At 26.7% G+C, this 13704-nt stretch overlaps 1 protein-coding gene, 1 long non-coding RNA gene and 1 pseudogene across 3 annotated transcripts; 1 reads left to right on the top strand and 2 right to left on the bottom strand.

The window, feature by feature from the left end:
- Window positions 1-990: 990 nt before the first annotated feature.
- LOC126552950 (endoplasmic reticulum chaperone BiP-like) lies at window positions 991-5112 on the bottom strand (annotated as a pseudogene).
- Window positions 5113-5292: 180 nt separating this feature from the next.
- Window positions 5293-10354, top strand: LOC126552951 (uncharacterized). Of its 2 annotated transcripts, none has more exons than XR_007606413.1 (3): window positions 5293-5712; window positions 9240-9510; window positions 9572-10354. It is a non-coding gene; the product is annotated as an uncharacterized LOC126552951 (long non-coding RNA). The 2 variants fall into 2 exon arrangements; XR_007606412.1 differs by lacking the exon at window positions 5293-5712 and adding an exon at window positions 9025-9177.
- A 1970-nt stretch (window positions 10355-12324) lies between these two features.
- Window positions 12325-13645, bottom strand: LOC114124867 (uncharacterized). Its single transcript, XM_027988310.2, has 2 exons — window positions 13329-13645; window positions 12325-13238 (listed from the first exon to the last, which is right to left on the bottom strand). Exon 2 carries the CDS (start codon window positions 13231-13233, stop codon window positions 12511-12513), a length of 723 nt encoding a protein of 240 aa, XP_027844111.2. The 5' UTR covers window positions 13234-13238; window positions 13329-13645; the 3' UTR covers window positions 12325-12510.
- Window positions 13646-13704: the final 59 nt, after the last annotated feature.

The raw sequence follows: 13704 nt of genomic DNA, 5'->3' as shown, positions 1-13704 counted from the left end.
TATCTCAAAAATCTTAGAATATAATTGTTTTTTACTTTGCTTATATTTTTTGTTGTTCTTTTATTTAAAATAATATTTATCGGTTATTATCATTTAGTTATCAGTTTATCACTTCCATTTAAAATTCTTACAGTTCCAAAATACATTTCTAATTTGTCTTGATTTAACCTATTAGTACATATTGGATCTATTTTGGATTTGGAATAGCTGTTATTAATTGAATTTTGATAATAAAGACGATTTAATCCAACGATTCATATTAACCAACCATGTGTGTCTAGCTATATTAACCCACTCATTTTTTTCAGCATCAAATTTTTAAATTTCTAAATTTTCAAAATAATTATATATTAAATTCAAAAAATCTTTCTGATAAGAAAAGTTTGAAAATGGCAAGAATAACGTTTTAATCCCTCATGATTAGAAACTTTGGTAGAATCGGAGAGGGAATTACAAACTGTTTATCCATGGAATCTATGAAATCAATTGTATCGAAGGCATTATGTAGCAATTCATTACAAGAAACTAGGATAGTCATTCCTACAACCATTGTATGACTAAAAACATGACATCCAAATTTGACTCTCATTTTTTGAAAACTATTAGAGTTTAAATGAACATTGGTTAAATTAGGTGCCAATCAAAGTTGCTTACTTTTATCAGAATCATAAAAATTTTCAAGATGAATTTTTTTTGCTATTTTGTTTTGAAATTTGAAACTAATTGAAAAAGTTACTTCTAATTGCCTTCAATAAATGAGTCGGATCAAACATATAAACAATTTCTTTGTCTCCAACATTAATGTAAGGGGTATAGGGGGAAATGTCTTGTTATGCAAGTGTTTGAAATTTCAAATTTGAGCCTAAATCAGAAATCATGACTACTACATTAAAAGAAATTTTGAACAACTTTTGAACAGTTTGAAAGATTATATTTTGCAGATTATATCCAGTACAAGTAATAGTGATAAAAAAATAGCCTCCTCGAGAATAATTTCTAAACTTCTAGTTTATTTCAACTTCACATCAGACCAGTTAAATACAGAAGACACAGCATTATTATTCAGCCGACCATTAATATTGAAATCTGTTTTAACAAAGTGCTCTGAGCAATAATCTATATGTACTATGTAGGTTTACAAATGTATGGACTCTATTCTAGTAAATCAGGATAACGGCAGAGTGTTATCAAATGGATTTAAATTTTTATTGTACAAAAAACCAAATAATTCAAACCTTTTATAAAATAATAAATTACATATATAGGAAAAAATACATTAGCTAATTCTTAATTTAACTGCTAAACATACATAATCCAAAAGGAAGTAGAACTTTAGCAGTTTTATATACAATAAATAAATTTATAAATATTTCCATTTTTAAAGTTCATCTTTCTCAGCATCTCCAGCAGGTGAAGAAGGAACACCACCAGAACTAGCATATAATTTTGATATGATTGGGTTGACAACACTCTCCAATTCTGCTTTTTGTGTTTTAAATTGTTCTGAGTCAGCATCTTGATTCTCATCCAACCATTTAATCTTAGCATCAATAATTTCTTCCATTTTTGTTTTTTCAGAGTCTGACAACTAAAAACAGAAAAATAATAAATTAAAATAAATTAAAAAGATTAAAACAAAAATATATCCTTACCTTTCCACCTAATTGCTTATTATCACTGATTTGATTCTTTAATGAGTATGCATAAGATTCCAGATCATTTTTAAATTCAACACGTTCCTTCAATTTTTTGTCATCATCAGCAAACTGCTCAGCTTCCTTGATCATACGTTCTATGTCTTCTGGTGTTAATCTATTTTGATCATTGGTAATCACAATCTTTTCTAGGTTACCAGTTCCCTTATCTTCTGCACTAACTAGCAGAATACCATTAGCATCAATTTCAAATGTTACTTCAATTTGTGGAACTCCTCTAGGTGCAGGGGGTATTCCGGTGAGATCGAATTTTCCTAAAAGATGATTATCTTTGGTCAACGGTCGTTCACCTTCGAATACTTGAATCGTAACAGTGTTTTGATTATCAGCAGCAGTGGAGAAAATTTGACTTTTCTTAGTTGGAATAACTGTGTTACGTTTAATCAATTTGGTCATAACTCCACCAACAGTTTCAATACCCATAGTTAAAGGATTTACATCTAATAGAATGATTGCATCTGTATCTTGTTCGCCTGATAAAATTCCAGCCTGAACAGCAGCACCGTAAGCAACAGCTTCATCTGGATTAATACCACGTGATGGTTCCTTTCCATTGAAATACTCTTTGACTAGCTGTTGAACTTTAGGAATTCTAGTACTACCACCAACCAACACAATTTCATCAATATCCTTTTTATTCATATCAGCATCCTCCATTACTTTTTGAACAGGTTTCATGGTAGATCTAAACAAATCCATGTTAAGTTCTTCAAATTTGGCACGAGTCAAAGTCTCAGAGAAATCATCTCCTTCAAAGAAACTTTCAATTTCTATGCGCACTTGATGACTGGCAGAAAGACCACGTTTCGCCTTTTCTACTTCACGTCTCAACTTTTGAACAGCACGGTTATCTTTTCTGATGTCCTTACCCTTCTTTTTTTATACAACTTAATAAAATGATCCATAACTCTTTGATCAAAATCTTCTCCACCTAAATGAGTATCTCCATTTGTTGAAACTACTTCAAAGACACCATTATCAATTGTCAACAATGATACATCAAAGGTACCACCACCCAAATCAAATACAAGAACATTTTTTTCGCCATCTCTTTTATCTAAACCATATGCTATTGCTGCAGCTGTTGGCTCATTAATGATTCTCATGACTGTGAGACCAGCAATAGCTCCTGCATCTTTAGTAGCTTGACGTTGACCATCATTGAAATAAGCGGGTACGGTGACGACTGCATGTGTTACAGTTTTGCCTAAGTATGCTTCAGCAGTTTCCTTCATCTTAGCTAATACCATAGCAGAAATTTCTTCAGGCCCAAACACTTTGACTGTACCTTCAATAGTTTCAAGTTCAATGTGAGGCTTATTATTTTTTTCAACCACCTAAAAAAATATAAATAAAAGGTATGAATATAAAATTATTAAAAATATATAAAAAAATATGATAATTTACCTTGAAGGGGAAGAACTTAACATCATGTTGAACATTGACATCAGACCAATCACGACCTATTAATCGCTTAGCATCAAATACTGTATTCTCAGGATTCGTAGTAAGCTGATTTTTAGCTGCATCCCCAATAAGACGTTCTCCTTCCTTAGTGAATGCAACATACGATGGTGTTATTCTGTTACCTTGATCATTAGCTATTATTTCTACTCGTCCGTTTTTATACACCCCAACACTAAAAATTAACAATAACTGTATTGTTACGTTTGAATTACAAAGATTTATATTGGCATTTAAAAAGTTTAACATTAATATAAATAAAAATATTTGTTGAAGTTTGAAAACAAAAGTTCAATACATAAAATTAATAAAAGAAAATAATATTATTAAAATAAACTCAAGTAGCATACTTAAATAAAACTAAGAATAAATAAAAAATTGATAAAGAAGATATTAAAAATTCTAATGATATTCAATTCCAAAAATACCTTATTATGTGTAATTAGGTTAATTACACAAGCATTATTTGAAAAACATTAAAGCTAATATATTTTTAATTTTAATTTTGTATCATGAAAATAAACTTAGACCATCAAAATAATCTTACTGAAATTAATGAAAGAAAAAAATAATCTAATTTAATGTTTCTCTAATGCACCACCTGTACAATATTTATAATGATGGCACAGGTTTATTCCAAGTTAAGTATTCAAAATCATTTAAATAGGAACCTAACCTGAGATATCCATTTAAAAACATAATTATTTTTTTATAGATGGTAATTAATAAATTGATAATTAATTATGTGTAACTAAATCATAGCTACTATTCATTATACTTTTATTTATTAATTAACCTAACATATGGTTTGTAAGTAGTGTATAGTCTATTCAGAATAAGAAATACAGTCGGTGGCGACTTGTTTTCGTCGACGGTGGTCAGATTACACCCATTTGTCTATCCCTATCAAAGACACTATCTGTAAGCTGACTGTATATAATAACCCCGCCCATACGCAGTAGTCGACCGCCGACTGTGTTTTTTATTCTGAATAAACTATATACAAAGTGTCAGGGTCGGATTGGTCTGGCGAGCTACCGAAAAAAACTCGGTGTGTCGCTTAATATATGGGTCGGTTCTGAGTGTTAGTTCATATTTTTTTTTTTTTTTTTAATAAATTAGTACAAACATTAGAAATAAAATTGATTTAACCTATTTAAATTGTACAGTAGGTTACAGCTATAGCTGTAATCAAACGTCAGAAATTCTAAAATTCGGTAGACCGATATCTTGCCAATCCGGCGCTGCTGAGTGTTTTTTTTTTGAGAATTAGCAAACAATAAAATGTGAATATAATTATAGGATTATGACGGTTTTTAGATTTATACCACAGTTAATTCATACCTTACATACCTAAGTAAACAAATTAATGAATTATAATTACCATGAATACGTTGTGCCTAAATCAATACCAATAACAGTACCAAGTTCATCTTTAGATTTTGTTCCTTCCTTAGACACGATCGGACCAACTAAAAATAACAGTGCCCAAAAAGCACAAATAGACATTCGGTGGTCCATATCCAGGTTTTGATTTCTGTAAAATAAAAAATTATAATGGTTAATATCCACTATTCCAAATAGTTGTAAAGCCCGGGTTTCCTACAACCACGCATCCGTGATCACGTAAATTTTGTCACAGTAGCGACCACTGCATGATCGCACAGCGATCGGTACAGTGGCAAAATTTGCGTGATCACGAAAGCGTAGTTGTAGGAAACCAGGGCTTAACACGGTTAATTTCGTTATTAGAATAAGATTTTTAATCACAAATAAATTATATTTACCAAAACAATGAGCATAAATTGAATAGATTTACAACGGGCGGTGGTTTAAAACAATAAAAGTTTAATTGTATGTTGAACAGGACCCGGCGAATCTCGACTATGATAGTATGATGACGAATGACGATAGCGAGTAGGCAGAACGAAGATAATAAAATCGAACACGTACATCAAATTCGAGAGATATGTAAACAGAATATTGTCATGGAATAGTGAACGCCGATCGTTAAACCGCCGAACCTAAGTCGGTAACCAACCCAACCCCGCGCAGAATACGCCCCTATCGTCTGAATCCATTTTCATAATATTTGTAATCTTAGGTCTAACATCATGTTGGTGTACGGAAACGGAACCATTTCCTTGTTCAGACGACGTCTTCAGACCATAAGGAAACAATACTGCAATCTGCTGATCGAGTTTCGCTTCTATATTGTTTTACGATTTTTCGTAGTCCAAACATATATATATATACTATATATATGTATATAGATATATGCCCGTAATGCGGCCATTTGACTGTTAGATACTTTTTATATATTTTACTTATCAGTTAATAATTAGTTCTTAACGTTAAGTGTATTGAGCATATTTTTTAAATTGTCAAAGCGCATATCATAACTGCTATATTTTTAATTTTTAATTTAGAGTTTATTGTATTATTTATATAAGTAATACATTGACTGATGATCAATCTGTGTATCGGCGGCCAGCGGCTGATGCTTACAAAATACAAATTCTCAAAAGCGAAAGTAAGTAATTTTGTCAGCAAAGCCGTTATTACTATTAACGTTTCCGCGGATGTTATTTTAGTATTTAGCTCTCCGATGGTTAATACTGTTAGTAGATTTTCTAAAACATTAGAACCATCGGGCCTTATTTATATCTGTCAACAGAGACATTTTAGTATTTTTTTTAGACCATAGCTCAGACTGCTGTAATGTTGTCTTGCTGTTTGCTGTCTTCATCATTGTGAAGTTTCATAATTTCAACTGTTCACACCAATTCGATTACAAAAATGTGTCTTACTCAATAACAATTATAATTTATATTATGATATGACATGTATTATTTTGTACTGTAGTCGTTCATACATGATTCTGGATATTATACTTAATAATAATAATATGATTTACTATTAATTGTTAGTTTTTTATACAATTGACTCTAGTGAACATTTTCACTGGCATAGACCTATGTTTTAAATCACGTTCATCGCGGAAGTAACCTGTACAATAAGTTTTGATTCAATCTTTGATTTTACTGTTTTTCCTTATCTACTCATTCATTTTTGTTACGATTATCAAAAAAAATTGTTTAGTTAGAACTTAGAAGTGTGCTCATTGATATAAATATAATGTATATGTACCTAATTTAAATAATTAAATAATATATATTTTTAAAATCAATAAAATGATTTACTATAATTTACAATTTTTTTTCTCAACCTCTGATGGAAAAAATAGAAGAGCTTGTTGAGCATTTAAATTAGTTTTTGTATACTCACTATTAATTTTATTTAAATTAGTATAAAAATTAGGAATTACCCTTCAGCCATTATACAATTTTTCTACTGGTGGAATTAGTTCCGTATAATTCAAATATTTTACCAGGATCATAGATAAAATTTCTACCACTATGATTTGTATTAATAAGTTATTGGATTTTTTTTTTTTTAATGTTAGAGTTTTCTTTATTTACAATCATTAACTATTTTCTATTTAATTTCTTAATTTCTTAGTTTTTGTAGATAGTTAAAAATTATAGGTACATCATAATAAATATAGCTAACTTACTTTATTGTATTTAGAAAAAAAATTAATTTATATTGTTGTTGGTCACTTTTTTGTTGTATCAAAACAGAATATTAAATATTTATAATAACATAAATTGCTAATCTTTTAACTTAGTTCTTTGTTTTAAAAAGATTTTCCTTATTTATTAATAAATAAGTTTACTTTAATGATTGAGTAATTTATAATTTTAACTGGCTAATAATTTTTCATTTATGATAATATACCTTAACAGATAACTACTAAGCTCTTATAAATGCCAAACATATAACTACATTATACTTTTGTGTTCGAATTAACTATCATCTTATATAGTTTTGTATGTATAAATTTGAACTTCTAAAATCAGCTTATCTATTGTATAATCATAATCTTATTTATTTATCACGAGCAGTTACAAACATAAAAATACCTATCTATGAAACTAATTTTTCTAAAAAATGTATTACCTGAACTATCAAAAAAGATTTAAACAAGGACTTAAAAAATAGTTTTGTTATGACTTGTTTATTATTAAAAGAAAATAGAATTTTTAAATAATTTATTCAACAAGCATTCTAACAGAAAGCTATTATTTTATTCTTTTAAAAATTAATAATTACATGAGAACTTCTTAAAAAAATCACTATCATTGAATATGAAAAATGTTCATTTAGAATATTACGTGATAATTCATGGCAATAGGCTACAGAGTTTTTTATATAAAATATTTTTGACCACCTTTATTTGGCTCTGTGATTATATAATAATAATAATGCGAGTAATAATGTTTTATTAAATAATAAATTTTAATTGTTATTCTTAGATATTAACTTAATTATTTCTTATGAATTGTTTCATAAGAATGAACCAGAATTAGCTCAAATGAAATTGTTGGAAATTCAGGATTGGCTTGAAAATTGAAATAAAGGAACTGATGAGTTTTATTTGTCTATTATTACTAGTCCTCATCATGTTGTGAAAGCTACATTTATTCATATGTTATGTGTTACAAATCTTACTGAAGAAAGATATTATTTTAATCCTTTAAGTATTAATATTTTTATCCTTAAAATTATGATATTATATGATAGTTATTTTAAAATTATTTTTATTAAAGTAATTAATCAAAATCATAAATTAAATTTTTTTTTTTTTAAGTACCATCAAAGCCCATTAAAAATAATAAAAATATCTTTGGTTTTGCTGTATACTTAAAAAATGACAAAAATATTAAAAACATGTATATTTTTTAAAATTCTAAATAATTTATATCTTAATATATATATAAATCTCGTGTCACAATGTTTGTCCTCAATGGACTCCTAATACAATATTGAATATAAGATACATTTAAATAATGTATCTCGATAGAGATGTAAGATACAATTGTTATCTGAGATACTATCCAGTCTTGGTTATATTATTATATACATATTGTTTAAGAAAATTGTATATACAAAAAATATTAATTATAAAGAAAAAAAAACATTTAGGAAAAAAATAATTTACATACTCAAAGTCTCATTGTTGCTACACATTATCTTAATTAAGATAGCATTTCTTGCAAATAAGTCTTACTGGATGGTAAATAAAATAGCTCATATTTTATTATGAGCTTCTTAAGTTATCATGTTTTTGGAGTTTAAATGTTTGAAAAGGGATTCCAAAGAAGAAATTTTTATAATGATATATAATTCTCATGACGTGAAGAATATATTTACCTTCTTTATATGTTCTTTATATGTAAACAACCAAAAGAGTCACAAAGTGTACTTTTTATTAAAGGAAAATAAAAGATATATGTTAGAAAACAATATTTAGTTTTGCTTTATAATTTTACAAATAAGAAGTTGACTAATTAAATCAAATAATGAATTCCATCTTGTTAGATATCTAAATACTTTTTTATTTGTATCTAGTATCTTTTTATGATTAAAATACTAGATACATTCAAAAATTATGTTTTAATTATATACATTTTTTCCTAATTGCTCAATAACAAGTTTTTAATTTGAAGACTGGTTAGGTCCAAAATCTGCAGAGATTATAAAAAGTTTATTAGGTTGTTCTTTAAATTATCCTTGTCTAACAAGATGGAATTCATTATTTGATTTAATTAGTCAACTTCTTATTTGTAAAATTAAAAAGCAAAACTAAATATTGTTTTCTAACATATATCTTTTATTTTCCTTTAATAAAAAGTACACTTTGTGACTCTTTTGGTTGTTTACATATAAAGAAGGTAAATATATTCTTCACGTCATGAGAATTATATAAATTGATGTAATAATTAATACTAAACGAATGATATGTATCTAAATAGATTTTACATCAAGATTTAAAATCTTCAAATATATTAGTTACTAAAACAGGAATTCTGAAATTAGCAAATTTTGGCCTATCTCATGCATTTAGTATACCAACAAAAAATAAACCAAATAAGTAATTACAAAATCTTTAAAATACTTGCTATATATTTAATCTATTATTATTAATGATTGCAGTTACACTTATAGTGTAGGAACACTATGGTATTGTCCTTCTGAGTTACTGCTTGGTGGACTTAATTACAGTTCTGCTGTAGATGTGGGAAACAAGCTGCATTATGGTTGCATTTTTTACTCAATATCCTATTATGCATGGTTCTTCAAAAAATAAGTCAATTAATGTTGATATCATTATTATGTGGGTCAATAATACCAGAAGTATGGCCTAACATTGTCAATCTCGATGTGTAAAAAAAAAATTACACTTCCAAAACAAAATACAAGAAAGGTAAGTTTATTGAAATTTTCAAACTTTGTGTCTTAGACATTAACTAAATGTTTATTTACAGGTACAGACATATTTTATACACCATATTTCTAGCAGTTTGGGATGTGATTTGATTGACCATTTATTAATGCTGGCTCGGGAAAGAGAAACGATGGCGACACAGCTTTAAATCAGGATTTTTTTTGGAAAGATCCCATTCTCAGTGATTTATTTAGTCATATAATAAATAAAAAACAATTGCCATGAATACAATATATTTCAAAAACGAAAATTTCAAAAGAACCAACAAATTGTAAAATGTGCAAAACCAATATCAGTTATAGTAGGCATGGGCGCCCATTGGGAGGGGCAAGGGGGGCACTTGCCCCTCCCCCTGGAAAAAAAATATTAAAAACTTGTAACTCAATAAATATTACCATAATATAATTATTATCTTTACATTTGAGAATTTTTTATTTTGACCCCCCCCCCCCTAAAATTTTACTTATGGGCGCCCATGTTAGTAAGTAATGGTGCTTCAACTTCTAACTTACACGATCACATTTACTAAAGAATATGGTGTATAGCAACATAATCTTACAATGATATCATATACTTTTCGATACTATATTTAAAAAATATATTTTTTAGATTAATTAAATGATTAGTTAACTTTTTAATATATTATACCATTTTAATTGATATTGATATGACGTTAAACTTGGTGTATTGAATATTTTTATTATTATTTTAATATATTTAATCAATATTAATATTCCTACAATACTTTTACTGTATATATTTATTATTGTTCATTTTTTGTTTAATAGAATCAGCTAATAATGTAGTGTATAACAGCATAATCCGATAATGATACATACTTTTGGTTAAAATATTTAAAAAATATAGGTATATTTATTACATAAATTAAATAAATAATTAATTAAATTTTTAAATATTATGAAAAACTGAGAGACTGATATTTGTAAAGCTTATAAATTTTATCTAAAAATTGTATACAAAATGTTTAATATATATGCAATTTTAATTTATATGACATTAAATTTAACATATTATAATTTTTTATTTTTTTTATAATTATTATATTATACATATATGTATATAATGAATATTAATATACAATATTGTACATATTTATAATTGTTCTATTTTTTGTTTAATGGAATCAAATATAAGTTAATTTATTTATTTTTAATATGTACATAATATGTTTTAATTTAAAAAATCATAATACTTATTACTATTATCAGGTATAGTAACATTAAGTACCATATGTATTATATTTTTTTAGACAAAGGTGATACAAAATATGTAAAACTTTTTAAATGTACTTTTATAAAATCTGTATCGACTATAGAAATGCCTAATATTTAAAATAATCAATATTCTTTTTATTTTTGTCTTACTGCAGTGAGAGTATTTCATTGTTATGTTAGTGACACTGTCATTAGTAAGAATTATTACATTTTACTTATTGTTGAAATCATACTTAAATTTTTACCTTTTATTTACAGAAACAATTAAAAATTCTATTAGTATCATTATAAATTCAATTACATTTTTTAAAAAAAATATCAAATCCAAAGGCTGGTTATTACATCTTAACCATAGTTTATTTGAGTTCATCAGGTATATTGAAGATCTAATTACCCAGTACTGTAAATATGCAAATTCATTTTAAGCTCAAATATTGACAGGAATTTATCAAAATCATGAATATTTACTAATTATTTTGTTCTTAAAATTTATAAAAAATTTTGTATAAGATTTTATAGCCGAGTAAACTTACCTAAAATGTGTTGTTAAATTTAAATTTTCTAGTCCCTAATTTTTTATTTAATTACAAAATTTTTTAACTTTTTAGATCAGAACTTGCATGAAAAAATTAGTGCATATTGACAGTAGATGAGTGATTACAGCTGTACCCACTTGGGCCGCCTTTTTTTATTGAACATTCAAAATGTATAACAAATACAGTATTAAATATTTTTAAAAAATAATTTTGATAAATATCTAACAATTGAATTTTGTATTAATTGTTACATTTTTATGATTGCATCATAGTGGTTTGATTTCTACATGACTACATGTAAAAACTTTCTTACTGATACTATTATTTATTTTATTTACTTGTAGAAATAATTTAAATAGTATTTAACAATTGTTTACAAAATACGTACTAAATCATTAAATAATAATTAATATGCTTTCATTGCAATGAAGAATAAAGTCTTCAAAAGTATAAAAATACATAATATTTTACATTCATAGCAATCACATACCTATTCATTTACAAGGAATTTGAGACCTTCTGACCTTATTATTAAAATAAATATCAAATATTCAAACATTCCCCTTTGTTTGAAAATGAGTTAAGTATTTTCTTAATAAGACTATTTAACAAAAAAATTTTTAAGAGTGACTTACTAACACTTCATAAAAGTAGTTACCATTTTACCAAGTCACTTTTTGACTTGCAGGATCTTAAATATTTATTGTTAACAAATTTACAACATTTTAAATAACATAATAACAAATAATATGATCGATAGAGTTATCACATAAAAATTTATACACCACTTTGTTATTATAATATATTTTTATTATATTGAGTTAGAAAAAAAATATAATACTTAATGACACTTTTAATACAATTAATAATATAATCAGTGATAATAACTAATATTAATCATGATAAGTAAAAACATTTAAAAAAATTAATTTGTAAATTCAATTAAACTATACTAATTTTAATACATTATAGTATGTTTATAGAAGTAATAAAATTTTTTTTTTAATTTTACTAATGTATGTTTGTTGGTTTTTTTTTTTTAATTACGGTTAATTACACATTAAATTGTAATAAATCAAATAAAAATTTAATCTCATGACTGTTTATGATGAATGAAAACTGATTTTACTAATTTATACAAATAAAAAATCTTATCAACATAAATATAAACAATACATACAAAAGAAAAAGAAAATATATTTTTAATCTTATTTCAACTGATTTACGAGTAATGCAAGATCGATCACTTGCGTTAGGAAATCATACCCAGTGTTATATAACATATCCAAAAGTTTAGTGATAACACTCATTCGTGTTTTTCTTGAATGATAGTTTAGACATTTTGCAACCAATGATCTAACATTTTTTCTTTTGGACACTTCAAAGTCAATTTGTAGAATGCAAATACAAAAACTTAAACACCTTTTGAATGCCAAATCATATGCCTCATTGTCACCATATAAAATATCACCGGTTGTGATCTGATTCAAGAGTTCTATTATATAATCCCACAAACTCATTTCTCCAAAATATTTTCTATACGAGAGGAGTAGTAATTTTTCATACTCTTTATCCATATATTGAGCGCATGGTGGATGCATCTTAAAGTTTTGATCAAGAACATTATAATATTGCTCGATTGTTGCAACGTCTTTGCTTTGCAACATTTCATTGACTAAATATTTCATTGTGTCTCCGTTGAAATAAGACGTTGTTGAGATGTACATTGTAATCGATCTTATGCTTTTTGGTCCCTGGGTGGCAGCTAATTCAGCCATGTTATTACTGAAAGGATGTGCGGTAACCGAATGAGCGTTTTCCGATACATGTTCATCGAAGCACTGACAGTATAAGGGCATACACTGAACAGGGTTCCATCCCTCTAATGATGACATATATTCTTTTACTCTGCTATCCTTCAACATGTTCATGATGTCTAATTTGAAAAGCAACAATACGAATTATGAACAAGGTGGGTATTACGTTTTTATTGTTCAACTACCTATTAAATATGTTAAAAGCTTACCTAGTAGTTTTAAACTCGTACAATTAAAAATATCCGAAAAACTTGAAGCGGGACTGAACAATATTATGTAAAAATTAACGAATAAAAAAAAAATAAACGAATAAACGATCTACGTTAGACTTACACGTGTTCAGCCTTCACGATAAGTAATACCATGACAAAAACACTGAGACAGATAAAAAAAATAACATTAAAAAATTATTTATTCTATCATGAATAATACCGTCAACTATAATAACCCGCGAAATCGACAAGATAACAATATTTCGATAATATTGTACAAGCACGAATAAAAAAAAAAAAACTATCCGTGTGTACGAGTGATTCACTGAACTCATGGACTAAGATATCTTAGTCCGTGACTGAACTCCACTGA

This window comes from Aphis gossypii, chromosome X, assembly GCF_020184175.1.
Source record: "Aphis gossypii isolate Hap1 chromosome X, ASM2018417v2, whole genome shotgun sequence".
In the NCBI taxonomy this organism is placed as follows: Eukaryota; Metazoa; Arthropoda; class Insecta; order Hemiptera; family Aphididae; genus Aphis; species Aphis gossypii.
This window is presented reverse-complemented; position numbering and strand designations above follow the sequence as displayed.